The sequence below is a fragment of the Acomys minous genome (genome assembly GCF_964271855.1).
Source record: "Acomys minous genome assembly, chromosome: 2".
NCBI classification, from domain to species: domain Eukaryota; kingdom Metazoa; phylum Chordata; class Mammalia; order Rodentia; family Muridae; genus Acomys; species Acomys minous.
Genome location: NC_140484.1, coordinates 84427204 through 84445034, shown reverse-complemented (window position 1 = coordinate 84445034; position 17831 = coordinate 84427204). Strand labels below are relative to the sequence as shown.

The following is a 17831-nucleotide window of genomic DNA, read 5'->3' as shown; positions in this document are numbered from 1 at the left end:
CCAGGGCTAAAACAGAGAAACCCTGGTTCAAAAAACAAAACAAAACAGAAAACAACCAAAAAAAAAAAAGTGGCACTCAGTGAGGTTTTGAAGGTTGGATAGGAGTCTGGTGTCTGCAGTAACGAGATGAAGCCAGATATACTAGAATGACAAAACAGTAGGGACAGTGTGTGTGTGTGTGTGTGTGTGTGTGTGTGTGTGTGTGTGTCTGATTCTAGGAACTACAGTGAAGGAGGAAGGGAAGTGGTGGCCAGGAGGCTGGTGAGGTGGGTAGACTGTGAGGGCTCTGGCCCTACCTGGGGGTACCCAAGCAAACAAGCCATCCCCTTCATTCTCAGAGGATGCGGAGGCCCAGACTCCTTCTTGCTGTTTGGTCTCTTGCTTCCAGCCAGGTTTGACTCTCTCTTCTACCTGTGAGCTCGCCACATGCTCGAACTCCAGGTCCTCAAGAGAAGACCAGGCCACCAGCTACTGCTTGGGTACCCCAGAGACATCCAACACCTACTTACCGGTGAGCTCAGGGCCCGAGGGGCTGGAGGTCAGGTGGTGGTAGGACCTGAGGCTAAATCCTGAGCCGATGGCCAAGAGTCAGAGGACTAGGGCATGATGGGACAGTGCGGGTCCTGAATCCCTGTCCTGGCCTTGGTGGGGCTTTTCATCCAGACTGGCTGGGACGTGGGCTTTGAGCTTGAAGTGTCTGTGCTCTCCAGAATGGAGGGGGGTGGTGGGGATGAAGAGGAGGGGCCTGGAGAGCAAGGGTCTGACAGGAGAGGCTGGGGGGCTGGGGGGCAGGGGGAGGGGGGTAGCCAAGAAGGGGAGGGCCAGGTAGAAATTTCCCTTCCTAAACTCAGAGGCTGGGGAGCCACAGAAGGCATGAGCAGGGGAGTGTGTAGAGGTCAGCTCTGGTGTGTATCAGGACAGACTGTGGGGGTCACTGGAGAGCAGGGGGGAGGACTGAGCTGGGTCAGGGTGATAAAGGCACATCTGTCAAGATGAGAGACTTGCGGAAGGTCACAGGAACAGAGGAAGAGAGGAGGACACCAGAGGTCTGGGGACTCAGGGACCATGCCTGAGGTGCAGATATGAGAGAGGCTAGCAGAGCGTGTACGTGTGCGTGTGTGTGTGCATGTGTGTGTCTGTGTGCGCATGCGTGCGTGAGTGCTCTGTGTGTGTGTGTGTGTGTGTGTGTGTGTGTGTGTGTGCATGTGTGTGTATGTGTGCGCATGCGTGCATGAGTGCTTTGTGTGTGTGTGTGTGTGTGTGTGTGTGTGTGTGTGTGTGTGTGTGTGTGTGTTCTAATGTGGTTTTTTGGTCCCTCCAGCCCCATACAGCTCATGGAGGACCCTGTGGAGATGCCGCAGCCAGCTCCCCTGGGGACTCTGTACCTGCCCTGGGCGACTCTTTTTCTCCTCTACTCTTTGGTGGCAATTGTCTCTTACCTTCTGAACATGGCCAGCCACAGCCTGCTGGCCCAGGCTGGAGGATCTCTCCTTCCTGGCCCTCTGTCTGCAGCCTGGTTTGGCCACCAGCTCATAGCTGACATCATCTTCCTGGGACTCCTGCCGCTCAGCCTCACCTGGACCCACACCCGTTGGTCCCTGGGCCTCACCTGCCACCTGGACCCATGTCTGGCCTTCTTGACCTTCTGTGCCAGCGGCCGGCTGCTGACTCATGTCGCCGCTGACCACTGTACCTCCTTGCTCTGACCATCCTGGGCAGTGGGTCATCGGGTAGTTCGCCAAGTAGTTATCTGGGCTGGTGGGCTCTGGGTCCTTCTGCTGTGCCTGGCTGGGAGAGCCCTGGGAACTTTGAGGGGTCGAACTGGCCAGAGTGACCCTTTCAACAGGACGATGACCCTGGAGTCCCTCAGGCATGACCAAGACCTCTGGGCCTGGAGCCCCATGCTGGATCAGCTGGTATTTGGGTTCGGGGTGCCACTGGGGGTCCTGAGCGTCTTCCACAGACTGACGCAGGGGCAGCTGAAGCTGGCCAGGGTCTCAGGGAGGCCTCCGCTGCTGGGCCTGCCAGGAGCCACTGCAGCCATGCTGTTTGTCTGTTGGTTTCCCTTCCACCTTCTGCTGATGCTGAGGTTCCTGGACATGTGGGGGTCCAGACTGCAGCTGGGGGATGTGTGGGTATTGCTGAGACCACTGGGGCTCACTCTGCTGGCATCAGCTAGCTTCCTCAACCCACTGCTGTATGTGTGTGGGGACAAAAGAATCCGGAGGCGGCTGGGAAGGGCCTTGTGGTTCCCTGGAAGGGAAGGGGAAGAGGAGGCACAGGAAGCCCAGGCACTGGGGATGGAGGCCGAGGCTCTGCAGCAGCCTGAGGGAGCAGGGCACAGTCTGGGGTAGGGAGATCCTGTCTTCTGAAAATGTGGGGTGGGCTAAAATGAAGGCACAAGTGACAGGAAGTGAGGTGAAGAAGGAGAAAGAGACTTAGAAAAGAGAGACAGCAGAGACCCAGAGAAAGAAAAAGACAGAGACCCAGGCGAGGGGAGGGAGAGGTGCAGGAGGTGGTATATGGAGCACCCAGGTAGAGAGGAGCAGCTGGTCCCCTTGGTTTGGTAGCACACGGAATGTGGCAGACAGGTCCTGACAGGGAGCAGGAGTGACAGACAGGGCAGGATTACAGAGTAGAGTCAAAAACCAGGAGGTTCCAATGAAATTTGTAAATAGAACTGGTGTGAGGGAACAGGGAGAGATGGGAGGCAGGCAAACTGGAGATAAGACAGAACAGGTGTGAGGTAGCTAGCTGGCCTGGCCTGGATATAAACACAGGTACAGCATCCTGGTCGGCTGGCCACCTCTGCTGGCCCAGGGCAGCAGCTTCTGAAGCCCAAAGCCCAGTGCTGATGCTGGGACAGTCCCCATGCATTATCCACAGCCTGGATGCTGTCCCACTAGGTGGTCCGCAGAGGGACCCACCAGCTCTGGACCGCTGGAGGAACTGCTCTCTGCAGATGTCAACTATCTTCTGGGATTTTGAAAATCCCAAATCCCTACATCTCTCTTCTCGGGACGGACCCCAAGGCTTTGAGCATGCTAGGGAAGAGCCCTACTGCTGAGCCACACCCTAGCCCCTCACTGGGGGACTCAAGGCAGGGGCTGTACCAAAGAGCCAAGCTCCAACTCCTCACTGGAGGATTCTAAAAAGTGCTCTCCTCCTAAGCCACCTCTCAACCCCAAAGGTGGGCTACTCCCATCCAAGACAGGGGTTCATTTTGTAGCCCAAGCTGGCTACAAACGATGATCCTTCTGCCTCAGTCCCCCCCACCCCCACCATATTACCCCCACCCCCAATGCCCACCAGTGCTGAGATGAACCTCCCGCACCACCACCATCACATCTGGCTGCCCTGAGCCCTGACACGGTCACATGAGGCAGGCTATAAAAGAGGAGAGTTTAAGTGGGTGTGCAGGGAAGGAAGGGTACCTTCTCCACAGAGTCTGGCTGAGCCACCTGTCGAAGAGTCCCAGCCCAATCAATATTTGTGGGTCAGCAGGGCACTTTGCCATCAGGCCTGACAACCTGCGTTTAATACCCAGGACCACTGACTCCTGCGAGTTGGCCTCCACCTGAGTGCTGTGGGACACAAGCCACCTTCCATTGCAAACAAAAACAAAACAAACAACAGACGGCCTTTTTGTTCTGATGGTTGCCCTGGAAAACACAATATTCTTTCTCCATAGAGCTATTTTCAGTATGAAGGTGAAAGTAGCAAGAAACCTTGCCGAAGTCTGAAGTGTCTGTAGCCACGCTCTTTTCTTTTATAGCTGTAAACTGCGAACTTTAAAGAATTTAAAAAGCAATTTTCTGGGGAATCTCACAAACAAAACTATGAACCTTGTGTGCAAGTCAGAGCATCCCCTAGCTCTCCTGTGGACCACGGTTTCATCTTGAAAACAGTTGTCTTTTCAGATGAACCTCAGAGAACACCTTGTGGTGATCTACCAAGAAAAAGGAAAAAAATAAGTTCCTCTGAACAAAGAAATGCCAGGACATTAAAAACAAAAACAAAACAAAAAGTAAAGCAGACTGTGTGAGCAGAGCTCACTGGAGTGTGGTGCTGCTGTGAGACTCCACACCGGGTGTGTGTGGCCTCTCTCCTGAGCGGTTGTCTAAGTCACAATCTTTTCTTGGGGCCAGAGAGATGGTTCAGAAGTTATGAGCACCCAGGCAACTCACGCCCTCCTGTGGCTTAGCTCCGGGGACGGGGCCCTCTTCTCTCTTCATGGGCACTGAGCTCATGTGCATGGACACACACTTAAAAATAATCTATTAAAAACTTTTTTTTGGCTAGGTGTGATGGCATACATCTTTAATGCCAGCACGCAGGAGGCAGAGGCAGGCTGACCTCTGTGAGTTTGAGGCCAGCCTGATCTACAGAGTGAGTTAGTTCTAGGACAGACATGGCTCTGTTACAGAGATACCCTGTCTTTTAAATATATATATATATTTGTTTTGTTTTGTTTTGGGTGTTGTTGTTGTTGTTGTTGTTGTTGTTTGAGACAGGGTTTCTTTGTGTAGCCTTGACTGTCCAGCACTCACTTTTAGACCAGGCTGGCCTCGAACGCACAGTGATCCGCCTGCCTCTGTTGGGATTAAAGGCGTGCACCACCATGCCCAGCTTGATATGTCTTTAAAAAAAAAAAAGCAAAACAAACACAAATACAACACAAAAAGAAATCTGTGTTTGTGTCTGATGGGTCTGTATTCCTGTAAGACTGAAGGTCTGCATGGGACATATGCGTGAGGTCAGAGGGCAGCTTGAGGATGCTGACGCCACGAGACTGGCCCCCCAAAGGCACATATATTTAAATGCCTAGTCACCAGGGAATGGAGCTATTTGAGAAGGATCAGGAGTAGGCAGCATGGCCTTGTAGGGGGAAGTATATCACTTGGGGTCTCTCTCTGCCTGTGGCTCAGGATGTATGCTCTAGGCTGTTTCTCCAGCACCATGCTTGCACGGATGTTACCACACTCACCAGAGTGAGGACCATGGACTAACCCTATGAAACTGTGAGCAAGTCCTCAAAGAAACGCTTCGCCTTATGAGTTGCCTTGGTCACGGTGTCTTGTCACAGCAACGGAATAGTACCTTAGACAAGTGTCTGCGTGTGGTTTGCCACTGAGTGCACCACGGTAGCTACCCTTTGGGTTTCCGGTGGTTCTGTGTGTGTCCTTCATCTCGACACAGAAGTGTGAGATTACAGCCTCAAGCTTCCACACCTGGCTTCGTGTGAGTTTTGGAATGTCAGACTCGGGGCACTTTACCCAGCAAGTGCTTTCAAGCAACCTTAAAATATTTTTTTCTTTTTTCTTTTCTTTTTTCTTTTTCTTTCTTTCTTTCTTTTTTTTTTTTTTTTTTTTTTTTAGATTTACTTACTGTAAAACTTTTATGTACACGAAGGTTTTGCCTACAGGCGTGCCTGCTCACCATAGGTGTACGGTGTCACAGATGCACCGGATGCCCTGAAATTGGGAGTCACAGAAGGGTGTGAGCTGCCCTGTGGTTGCTGGGAATCCAAGCCAGGCTCTTTAGAGGAACAAGCAGAGTTCATAACCACTGGGCCATCTCTCCAGCCCTAAAATTGCTTAATTCCACCCCGGCTTCACACTGCCTCCTGAGGTTGGAGCGACGCTTGCTCGGTGGTTAAGAGGCCTTGCTGCTTTGGCAGAGGACCTGAGCTTTGAGTTGGTTTCTCAGCACCCATGTCTGGCAGGTTGCAGCTGCCTTATTGTTTCACTCTCAGGGGAGCTGACATCCTCTTCTGACTTCCATGGATAAGCTCCACCACACACGTACATGCCCCCCCCCAACAAACATATAATTTAAAATTTAAAAAAAGTGAGGGGTGATGGCTCACCCCTTTATCCTGCTAGGGAGAGTCAGACAGATCTCTGTGACTTTGAGGCCTGTCTGGTTTTATATAGTGAGTTCCAGCTAACTTGACTCAGAAATAAGTAAATTAACTAAATTGTGATCTTTAAAGCACATAGTGTAATTCTGGCACATAGTATTTACTTTTAAAAATAAGCATAGTGATAATGTGTGTGTGTGTGTGTGTGTGTGTGAGAGAGAGAGAGAGAGAGAGAGAGAGAGAGAGAGAGAGAGAGAGAGAGAGAGAGAAATATCTTTGTCTGAGTGGAGGTCCCAGAAAGAATTTCCCAAGCAGCAGAGCTACTTCTGAAAGCACTCAGCTTCCTCCCAATAATGAGCATCCTCAGAATGCCCCACTGCCCATTCATAGCACCCTGGGGAGCGTTCAGCGAAGGATCGATGCCTCACCCCATCCCAAGCTCAGGGCTGGGAATTGACAAAGCCCTCAGTGGATCTCCGCAGCGCCGGCCTGAGACACATCCATCTCCCCCGGACTGCGGTTGAGAAAATGCCAAGTTGATAGCTCCCTGAGGACCCAGAAACCTCATAAATGGTCAAGCCCTGGGGGAAGGAGGGATGTGGGGGGACACAAAGGTTGACTTGGTTATGTGGTTAAAACCGCTGGCAGCCAAGCCCACCTGGGGAGTGAGGAGAGGGGGTGAGGCAGGAAGGAAAGCTTCCGGAAAGCTAGAAGCCTTTGGTGGAGGACTTGAAAAATAGCGTTACAAGGGCACCTCAGCCTTCTGGAGTGTGAGGAAAACCACAGTATATGAAAAGCCACGGGGTGTGGCTGCTCAACCATATTTGAGTTATGACGCTAAATACGTAGCAGAGGATCCTTATGGGGGCCCAGTGAGCAGAGAGGTGCAGGGTGGTCTCGAGAGGCAGGCCACTCTACTTAACAGTTAAGTGCTACTTAACAGGCTTGGCAAGCGCCTAGGAGAGAGCCCAGGCGGGAAGCTCAGTCTCCTCTGCGAATTCAAACCCTATGGCCAATTAGAATCTGGGAAGATAGTCCGACATCGCCACCGTGCGGCAGTTTGTGGTTTTGCAGCCAAGGAATCATTGCATGTGAGGACAAAGGGTGCCGTTACCGCCTCTGATCAACAGAGGGCGGGTTCGCCAGTTCGGCTTGGTCCCAAGTGCTTGTAACCCACTAAAATTTGCACGGATCTGTGATCGGAAATGTCTAGTTCTTGTCCTGGAACCCAGCACATACCGTGTTTGGAAGCCACCACCTCAGATGCTGGGTGGAAATGAGTTTGCTTGGCCAGGTGTGCCCCTCAAGGGCATTCGCTTGGGGAGGTAGGAGAAGGTGGCAGGAAGGTGACGGCATGTTCTGCTAACAGATCCCATCTATCTGGGGTTCTGGACGCTTCTATAAGACAACAGGTATTAATGGTTGAATGGGAGTTTACTAAGACAAAGGGGAAAAGAAGAGGAAGCTATGTTAGCATTTCTTAAGATAACCAAGAGAGGGATTACATCCACCCAGGCCCTTCACACTCACACAGCCTCCTCTCACACCTTTGGTCTCCAGCAGTCCTTAGTGTGGCCTTCTGATAAGCAGATTTTCACCTTTGCCTGGCAGGGGTGCTCAGAGAGGTGACAAGCCTGAAGTCCTGAGCAAGCTTGTCTGGTGCCCGATGGAGAAGTAGTCCTCCGTGCTCTGGCACGCACAGCTGAAATGCCCTTCAGATCCCATGTGCCCCTAAAGACTCCTACTCAGTCTTCAAAGCCCAGGTCAGACGCTGGACCCTGGCCCTCCAACTGTGGAACGCAGGCTGTCACTCCTACCTCATTCCCAATACTCCTTTCTCAGAGCCAGAGGTTCAAACTCCAGCGCTCCTCCCTTAGACCAAAGAGGTTCAGATAACCCTCCTTCCCTCAGACTCAGAGGTCCAGGGCCCAGCCTCCTCCCTCAGACTCAGAAGTCCAGGGCCCAGCCTCCTCCCTCAGACTCAGAAGTCCAGGGCCCAGCCTCCTCCCTCAGACTCAGAGGCCCAGGGCCCAGCCTCCTCCCTCAGACTCAGAGGCCCAGGGCCCAGCCTCCTCCCTCAGACTCAGAGGCCCAGGGCCCAGCCTCCTCCCTCAGACTCAGAGGCCCAGGGCCCAGCCTCCTCCCTCAGACTCAGAGGTCCAGGGCCCAGCCTCCTCCCTCAGACTCAGAGGCCCAGGGCCCAGCCTCCTCCCTCAGACTCAGAGGCCCAGGGCCCAGCCTCCTCCCTCAGACTCAGAGGCCCAGGGCCCAGCCTCCTCCCTCAGACTCAGAGGTCCAGGGCCCAGCCTCCTCCCTCAGACTCAGAGGCCCAGGGCCCAGCCTCCTCCCTCAGACTCAGAAGTCCAGGGCCCAGCCTCCTCCCTCAGACTCAGAGGTCCAGGGCCCAGCCTCTTCCCTCAGACTCAGAGGTCCAGGGCCCAGCCTCCTCCCTCAGACTCAGAGGCCCAGGGCCCAACCTCCTCCATCAGATCTAGGAGGCAGGTCTCTACTTTTATTTTTCCCTGCTGAGATCCATGGCTATGTGCAGTCAGGAACCTGTGGGGGGCAAGGGTGTGGGGAGGAGGGTTAGGCACTTGGGAGCCGTGGTCTGCTGCTGTTACATTTATTAGTTCTCAGAGGCCAGAGCGATGGTGGAGTGGGCAGAGGCCAGGCTGTTGGACTGCAGAGCCGTGCCTTCTCACTGCTGAGCCTAGAGCAGAGGTAGAGGTATGGTGAAAACACATGGCAAATCAATACAGAGAAAGCCACAAGGCCAAATGAAGAGAGACTGACCCCTCCTGCCCTCCGTCTCCACCTCACCTTGTTGAAGAAGTAGATGGAAGCTAGGATGGTGAACACTGCCATGGCCAGGGTCACATTCTGGGGGAGGAGGTCAGAGGTCAGCTCCGCCCCCTCCCTGTCCCCACCCCTACCCCAGTCCCTTCACCTGTCCTCACTTCCTGCAAGTTCATAGCCATGGGTGCTAACCACACAGCCGCTTGACCTCTCTCTCTCCCAGAGGCCTCTGAGTCAGACAGGAAAGAGGCCTCAAGAATGGGAGGGGGTTGTCGGGGAGACTAGAATGGTGACCATGGTGACCAGGGAAGGGCATTTTGGGTAGGAGGCATTCACACTGAGGGATCAAGGGAAGGGGTGGGGGTGGGGGTGGGGATGTCACATGTGGTACCTAAATCCAGCATCACAAGAACTATGAGATTGGAGAGTCCAGACCTGGATCTCTATACTGGGTTCTGTTTTCTTCCCTGGAGTGTGCTGGGGAGCCTGGGGTGGGGGGATGGGGGAGGTGAGTTGTGAGCAGGGGAGGAACAGATCGGCTCTGGTATCTTGAGGCAGGAGAATGCTGAGGGGTGGAGAACAGGTCCAAAGAGCAGGCAAAATGGCGTCCGCGTGTCGGCCCCATGCAAGGGTAGGAAGGACAGGTTAGACCAGGATTTGGTCACCAGCTTGTGAGGATGGCCGGACGTTCATGACGGTGTGAAGCTTGGTGGCAGTGGCAGCTTCTGACTTCTGGACCACAGGACAGGGACCGCGAGGCACCTCGACTCTGACCACCCGGTGCTCTTTGTAGGTTCCTAACTCTTTCTGTCCTCTCTGCCTTTAGAATGACTTTCCAGGTTACAAGAGACACAGAGCAGAGGGCAGATAAATATGTGTGTGTGGAACCGCCTTCATCATCCCCCTCTCGGGGCCCCCCCCCAACAAATTGCTACCAGCTGTGCACAGAGGGATTCACCACGGGAGGCCCCAGCCTTTTGCCGTGATGCCACAGGCTGAACACTGAGGGGGGCAACAGGGTGGGAAGCCTCCCGGAGGGGTGCCTGTGGGGACTTGAATTCCAGCTCTGGCACCTGCAGGTGGGATGACCTGCAGGTGAGTCACTAAAGATGTCTGCGCCATTGTTTCTATTTGTAATATATAAGAAAACATACCCTCCCAGGAGAGGGATTAGGGAGATACAGCTCAGTGGGTAATTACCTACCATGTAGGCATGAGGTCCTGAGTTTGATTTCCCTAGCACTCCTATATAAAGCCATGTGCCTGCCGCCTCGGTGCTGGGAGGTGGAGACAGAAGGCATCCCGGGCTTGCTGGCCAAGTCAGTGAGCTCCAGGTTCATGGAGAGCAATCAGAATAGGCAAACCGTCATCAAGGAAGACCCCCGACATTGACCTCTGGACTCCATACACAGAGGGAACTGAGGTTTGTGGTGCGGATGTTTCTCTAGTGCCGGGTAGGAAGATACCTTAGGATGCTCACAAAACTCAGGACATGTTTCCAGACACACAGGTTAGAAAAGCAGTAGGTGGTTTCAGCCTTCAGAGTGCACAGAGGACTCCAGTGATGCATCTCTCTCCCTTAATCATCCATCTGTGGGACTCTGGAGCTGTGGCTGCTTTTGAGCCTTGGGCCCATTGCTGCTCTTTCTGTCTGGATTGGAGTTCAAAGTCACCTTTAGCTACGTAGTGCGTGGAGAGTTCAAGGGCAGCCTGAGACACATGAAATCCTGTTACTAAGTGAAGAAGCCAATAAACAAAATAAATGAAGGGCTGTGGGCTTGCTCGTGAGTAGCATGTTGACAAGCCTGAGGACCCAAGTTCACGTCCCAGAGCTCACACAGCAGTAGAACAGAATCGACAAGCTGCCCTCTGACCTCTGTGTCTGGACACCTCTATTTCACAAGTGTTAACACGTTTTTAATTAAGAAAAAGAATAAGCACACACATACACACAAAAAGAGAGTCAGGGGACACCAGGTGATGAGCCCAGTGGTGATGTGACAACTGCTGGCTTTGGAAATGGAATCGTGGGACACAGATCCAAGAGTTGGGGAAGGTGGTGGGGGGGAGGGGGGGTTCGTCATAGCTGGTAGAGGAAGTGTGGCCCGAGGACACCTTGATTGCCAGCCAGTCCCACAAACTGTGGACCTGGGACCCGCAAGGCAGCTTGGGTGTCATGGTCCTGTGCTGCTGTGTGGGTTGGTGGTCAATTGTCACAGCAGTGGGTACCCCAGGAGGCAGAGTATGCCACCGTCTCTGGGGACAGAATTTTGTTAACACTCATGTTTTGTGTCACCCATGGCTGCCTCATGAATTGCTTTGGGATTAACCGATTTTTCCCCCCCAGATTTTTCCCCCCCAAGACAGGGTCTCACAATGTGTACCTCTGGCTGGCCTGGAACTCACTACATAGACCAGGCTGGTCTTGAACTCACAGAGATCCTCCTAGTCTCTGTCTCCTGAGTGCTAGGATTAAAGGCATGCCAGGCTAGGATTAACAGAATTTTTGGAGCCATCGTAGGTAGCACATGACTGTTATCTGAGCATCTGGGAAGCTGACGTTAGGGTGTTGGGAGTTCTAGCCAGCCCAGGCTATAGAGTGAGTTCAAGGCCAGCCTGGACAGTGTAGTGCAATTCAGTCTACATTTAAGAAGGGGCTGGGTGCTGTGGCTAAAGATGTAGCACACAGCGCTTGCTCAGCATGTGTTCAAATGCTAGCAGTGCTAAACAAGATCCTGCTGCTGGGGGACGGCTTTTCCTGAGGACCCCAGGTTCACTTTCCAGGACTCATATAGTGGCTTCCAACCACCTGTCACTCCAGTTCCAGAGGATCCAGCACCCTCTTCTGGTCTCCATGGATACTTCATGTGCATACATACAAGCAAATAAAAGAAATAAAACCATGGCCCAATGTAGTGACACACACCTTGAGAAGCAGGGGCAGGCAGATCTCTATGGGTTTGAAGCCAACCTGGTCTACATAGTGAGTTCTAGGCCAGCCTGGTCTACATAGTGAGTTCTAGGCCAGCCTGGTCTACATAGTGAGTTCTAGGCCAGCCAGGGCTACATAGTGAGTTCTAGGCCAGACCTTGTCTCAAACCACCACCTCAACAAACAAACAAACGAATGAATAAATTCTTTAAAAAAAAATAGGTAAATTCCCTGCAAGGTAAGCCCTCCCAACTCTTGGCCCACAAAGGCCACAACAACATGAACCGCCTTAAGATGTTCAGCTTGGGGCTGGGGAGCTGGCTCATTGGCTTGCTCGCCCTACAAACACGAGGGACTGAATCCAGCTCCTTGACACCCATGGGAAAGATCTTGGCATGGTGGCTTGTAACTATAACCCTAGAGCTTGTGAGGCTGAGACAGGAGGATTCCTGGAGCTTGGTCTAGCTTGAATTGCCAAGTTCCAGGTTAAGTGAGAGAGCCTTTCTCAAAAGATAAGGCGGAGAGTATTTGAAAAAGACACCTGACATCTGGCCTCCACACATAAGCCCATAGACACACATGCATGCACTCCTACACACACACACACACACACACACACACACACACACACACACATTGCTAAACTTTAGGGCCATTTGTTAGGTGGTCATCAGTACAACTTCTTAACAGTTCCTTAAGTGCCTAATGCACTTAGAAGTCATCTGATCTGGTCTGTGAGACGAAGGCACAATACACTGGTACCATAATTTGCCTAATATCACACAGCTTGAAATGGTAAGAGCTTTGGACTTCTGGCTTGAGTATTTTGGTACAGGGCCCTGCAGGCTTTTTGTTTTGTTTTGTTTTGGTTTTTTGAGAGAGGGCTTCTCTGTGTTAGCCTTGGCTGTCCTAGACTCGCTTTGTAGACCAGGTTGGCCTCGAACTCACAGCGATCTGCCTGCCTCTGCCTCCCAAGGGCTGGGATTAAAGGTGTGCGCCACCATGCCCGCAGGCCCTGTAGGTTTTAACCAGGTGTATGTGGTAGGAAGAAAGTGAAATCTTCAAATAATCCAGGGGTGCCTCAGAGACTCCTGACATCTTAGGAAGAACGGGAAACACGGGGTAAGCTTGGGGGCCTGAGGGCTCCCTGTAACTACCTCTCAGCTTTGCCATTTCTTAGATGTTTCCTCAGGCAAGTCAGTGGTCCTAATGTGCCTCAGTTTCCCTGTCAGCACAGCAGGGATGCTGGTGGCCAACCGGACACCTCCTGGGGGGTCTGTGAAGACGAACCAGGTTAGAACCAGGTTAATCCCAGGCCTCCCCGCTGCTGGGGAGCGTGCTGGGGCCTGCGTGGCTTGCAGGGGGGCTGAGTCGGAGGCTAATGAGCAGGTGAGGCCACAGCACAGACACAGGCTGAGCTCAGCGTCTGCTCTCTGTGGAAATGGCTGAGCCCGGGTCTCAGGGCCACACTGCGGGACCCTTGCTGCTGCTACTGCTGCTGCTGCTGCTGCCATCCCAGGGCCTGCCGGAGGGGCCCCTGCTATTTGTGGCTCTGGTGCGAAGCCCCCCACCCCCCTGACTCACCCTCTACCTTCCAGGCCACCCCTGACCTGGTTCTCCAACATCCCCAGGTGTTCCGACATGGCGATCGGGCGCCACTGGCCTCCTATCCTACAGATCCGCACAAGGAAGCTGCCTCGACCTTGTGGCCTCGAGGCCTGGGCCAGCTGACAAAGGTGAGGAGAGGGGGTGAGGACGAGGGTTAGGGGCAGGTGATGCGGATCTGCTGAGGCCATCTCTGTCCCCAGGAGGGGATCCGACAGCAGCTGGAGCTGGGCCGATTTCTGAGGAGGCGGTACAAGGCCTTCCTGAGCCCGGAGTACCGGCGTGAGGAGGTACTTTGCTGACCTTTGACCCCAGAGCCCCCTTTGGTCTTCACTCCTTGCCTTTGATCTTCATCTACTTGACCTGCACTCCCACGGGCTTCTGAGTCAGTCAGGAATCCATGCTGACCTCTGCCCTTCTGTCAGACATGACAGTCTGACCACTGACTGGCCTTCAACCTCTGTCTGGATTCTCAATCACTCCATCCTGACCTTCTGACCTTTGAACCTGATTCCATCTTTGATTCTGATGTTTCTTAGGGAGTGGGGTTTCTTGGGAAGGACCCGGGCCTGCACATGCTTAGCAAGCTCTCCATCACTGGACAACACCCCCGGTTCCAAACTCCGAATCTTCATCAATTTTGACCTTCCCTTTCAGTCATCTGACATCCTTTGCCTGAGTCCTCCTGGCCTCTGATCCCTGACTCCTCTGAGTACTGAATTTTAGCTCCATGTTATTCACCACGTGTCCACCTTCTACATCCTGACCTCTTACCTCCAATCCCCTTGATCCGACCTTCCGTCTCAGCAGACCCTGGCGGCCCAACACACTGCCCAACTCTGACCTCTGACCCTCGATCCCACCTTCCAAAGTTGAAGGCCAGACACTTGAATTTTGACCCTCAATGCCTAACCTTTGACCCTCTTCCTGACCTTTCACCTAACCTACCCCACACTGAATCTGAAGCTTTTGATTTGGGACACTACTGACCCTTGGCCTGTCCACCTCCTCTGCTGCCCCCCACCCCAGGTGTACATCCGCAGCACAGACTTTGACCGGACCCTGGAGAGTGCACAGGCCAATCTGGCTGGGCTCTTCCCCGAGGCTGCCCCCGGAAGTCCTGAGGCTGACTGGAAGCCCATTCCAGTGCACACAGTGCCTGTGTCTGAGGACAAGGTCAGGGGACTGGATCTGGTGGGAGACACAGAAGACTCCTGAGTCGAGTTCTAGGTCATTCTGGGAACCTTAGTGAGACTTTCTTAAGTGAAATTTCACAAGAGGACTGGGGAGGTAGCTCAGGGGTAGACCTCCGGCACCTTAGAATCCCCCAGTGAGGAGGGGTGGGGAGTGTGGCTCAGTGGTAAGGTACCTGACTAGAATCCCCCAGTGAGGAGCTGGGGGTATACGCTTTAGGGGTAGAGGGATTGCCTAGATTGTCCAAGGTCCTGGGTTCCATAACCAGCACCACACTTACACAAAAGGGAATGGAAACAAAGCCTACCACTGAGCTGGAGAGGGGCAGAGGCAGCTCCCAGCCAGGTGCATTTATTTCTGGAAGGCCGTAGTAGCAGCTGAGATTAGCAAGATTGTCTGGTGGGGCTGTTCAGAGGGGGTACGCTGCCACCGCTGCCCAGCACAGCTGGATACAGAGGCGAGGGCTAGTGACTGGCCCCACGGCAGATTGTGAGACCCTAGGCTCGTTGCTGTCTTCCCTGAGCCTCAGTTTCCCCCAGTTGCTGAGGTTCCCCATGCGCAGCTGTCCTCGATACCATGAGCTGCTGCGGGAGTCCACAGAGGCGGCTGACTACCAGGAGGCCCTGGAGGGCTGGACGGTGAGTGCTGGGGTGGGCTGCTGGGGCTGAGAGCCAAGCAACTGGTCAGGGCTGGGGCTCAGCCAGCCCTGCATCTCCACCCAGGACTTCTTGACCCGCCTGGGCAACTTCACTGGGCTGTCCCTGGTTGGAGAGCCACTCCGCAGGGCATGGAAAGTTCTGGATACCCTGATCTGCCAGGTGAGTCCTTCCTTCCCCTCTCCCAACTGAGAATTTCAAATTTGCACTTGGACTGTTTATTAGGGCAAGTAATTTAGTCCTGTGTGCCTCTGCATGGTGGGGATAGCGACAGGCTGGTAGGATGGTGACCCAGCACACACACACACACACATATATACACACCCATTTTCCTGGTACCATTTCACTGGATCTTTCTAGAATCCCCAATGTCAGATTCCAAGGCATGTCTGGTCCCTAAGGGCTTGGTAAGGACTATGGCCAGGGTCTGGAGGGTTGGCTGTTACTAAAGTGCTTGCCATATGAACATGAGGAGTTTGCATCGCCAGCACTTACGTGAAGAAGCTGGGTGCAGCAGCTCACACCTAAATCCTTGACAGGATCCCTGGGGTTTTGCCTACTCAGTGAGTTCGAGGCCAGTGAGACTCTCAAACAAACTAGGTGGGCCAAGCTTAAGGAATAACATCTGCAGGTAGCCTCTAGCCTATGTACATGTACACACACACACACACACACACACACACACACACACATCAAATGGGGGGTGACCAGGGATTCCCTCTCTTTCTCCCCAGCGTGCCCATGGTCTCACCCTTCCATCCTGGGCCTCCCCAGATGTCCTGAGGACCCTGTCACAGATTTCAGCTTTGGATATCAGGGCACACGTGGGCCCACCCCGAGCAGCAGAAAAGGCCCAGCTGACAGGGGGTAAGATGTGGGGTCTGTGGGGGTGCTGCTCTCCAGGAGGGGAGGGGACACCTAGACACTCTGCTCCTGTCCCTCAGGGATTCTGTTGGATGCCATCCTCAGCAATTTCTCACGGGCCCAGCGCCTGGGGCTGCCTCTCAAGATGGTCATGTACTCAGCTGTGAGTCCGTGGGAAGGGTGCACATTGCTACATGGGTGACAAGAGGTGCTGGGAAGACCGAAGTCCCCATGTACAGTCCACTGCCTTGGGTGGCCCATATCTCTATGAGACTGCATCGCTAGAAATACACACAGTAAAGACAAGGAAGGTGCCCAGCCACAGTGTGCATGTCTGGACAATCGCAGACCGTCCATGGTGTGGATGGGAATGGCTTGGGATTATTTTCAAGGTGTGTGTGGGGGGGATGACAATCTGGGTGCTAGAAGCATTCTGGGGTCCTGACTTAGGTCCTCTCCTGGAATTCTCGCAGCATGACAGCACCCTGCTGGCCCTCCAGGGAGCCCTGGGCCTCTACGATGGGAACACCCCACCTTATGCTGCCTGCATGGCCTTTGAATTCCGAGGGAGCTCCAGGGAACCTGAGGAGGAAGATGGAGAGTGAGGATGGGCGATGGTTTGGCAAGCAGAGAGGGAGGGGCTTTAGGAGGGGGAACGAGCAGTACTTCTGTCCTCTCCACCTCCAGGAACGTCACCATCTCTCTCATCTACCGCAATGACACCTCCCGCCCGCCCCTGCCACTCAGGGTCCCTGGGTGCCCAGCTCCTTGTCCACTTGGGCGCTTCCAGCAGCTGACTGCTCCAGCCCGGCCTCCAGCTCATGGGGCCCCCTGCCACGGTTCCTATGATCCTGCCAGCCCCCCAGGTGACAGCCCTCTGCGCAGGGGTGGGAGTGGGGAGTTGCCAGGGCCTGGGATTCACAACCCCCATATTCTTCCCGCAGCCACGGTGCCCCTGCTGGCCGGAGCTGTGGCTGTGCTGGCCGTGCTGAGCCTGGGGCTCGGCCTGTTGGCCTGGAGGCCCAGCTGCCTGAGGGCCCTGGGAGGGGCCGTGTGAGGGGGTGGGGAATTGGACAGACACAAAAGCTCTCTCTGAGCTCACACTGGATCCCAACACGTGTGCACACCTGCTGCTCTGGCTTGTCACTTACTGCGCTTGCGCCTGTGGGAGTGAAGGCTGGGAGGGCCCTGGGCATTGTGATTGCTTGGACACTCATGTTTGTACTCAGGTGCTATACATACATAAGCAGGGCCCACAATAAGCATGTGTGCAGGTGGGAATCTATAGCCTGAGAGCTGAGGGCTGGCTCCTAGCATTGCCCAATACATAAGTTATGAGTTAAATGGGGATAGGGCTCTCCCAGGGTATTGGTTAAGGCAACCATACTCAGTCCTAAGCCCTCCCTGAAGCAGGGAAGTTCTTAAAGAACCTGTTGTTGATGAGCCTGTACCCAGGACCTCACCCTCCTACCTTGTCATTGGCATCACCCTGAGGCCCCAGCTGAGACTGGGAAAGCCAACAGGTGTTCCTGTCTTGAGAGGCGGCTAGGTTTCCCATTGGGGGTTGGAACACCAAGACCTAAGATCCTGAGGAAGCCAAGGAGCATACCTTGGAATCCTAGGACTGCCTGAACTGGAGGGCCTGGTTCACAAGAGCCAAAATAAGCCTAACCAAAAGCAGGCTGCGAGGCAGGGGCTAAGGCCAGCCGGAGGCTATGACGGCCCCACCAGCCCACCTTTCCTCACCAGAGCGCTGGAGTATCCTTTGGAGACAGGCCAGAGGTGGGCAAGTACGCCTGTGCCTCACCTGCCCTGGACCCAGCTCAGCACCCCGATCCTACCCTCGCCGGGACCAAGTCAAACAGCACACCCCACAGAGGGCAGTGAACCAGCCACTTACTAGGAACTCACGAAGGCAGAAG

General features: G+C 54.1%; 1 protein-coding gene, 1 long non-coding RNA gene and 1 pseudogene across 3 annotated transcripts; 2 read left to right on the top strand and 1 right to left on the bottom strand.

The window, feature by feature from the left end:
- Window positions 1-352: 352 nt before the first annotated feature.
- Window positions 353-2831, top strand: LOC311586370 (formyl peptide receptor-related sequence 4-like; annotated as a pseudogene). The gene is made up of 2 exons (XR_014783596.1): window positions 353-511; window positions 1322-2831. The product of XR_014783596.1 is annotated as a formyl peptide receptor-related sequence 4-like (transcript).
- Window positions 2832-8375: 5544 nt separating this feature from the next.
- LOC311592074 lies at window positions 8376-8931 on the bottom strand. The gene is made up of 3 exons (XR_014777282.1): window positions 8821-8931; window positions 8684-8743; window positions 8376-8573 (listed from the first exon to the last, which is right to left on the bottom strand). It is a non-coding gene; the product is annotated as an uncharacterized lncRNA (long non-coding RNA).
- A 351-nt stretch (window positions 8932-9282) lies between these two features.
- On the top strand, window positions 9283-17050 carry ACP4 (acid phosphatase 4; the record flags this gene model as incomplete). The annotated part of the gene is made up of 11 exons (XM_084803351.1): window positions 9283-9290; window positions 9403-9448; window positions 13222-13326; window positions 13399-13485; window positions 14225-14371; window positions 14929-15027; window positions 15112-15207; window positions 15780-15912; window positions 15990-16072; window positions 16383-16510; window positions 16597-17050. The coding sequence occupies 11 exons, from the start codon at window positions 9283-9285 to the stop codon at window positions 16964-16966; spliced, it is 1302 nt and encodes a 433-aa protein (XP_084659477.1). The 3' UTR covers window positions 16967-17050.
- Between the last annotated feature and the right edge of the window lie 781 nt (window positions 17051-17831).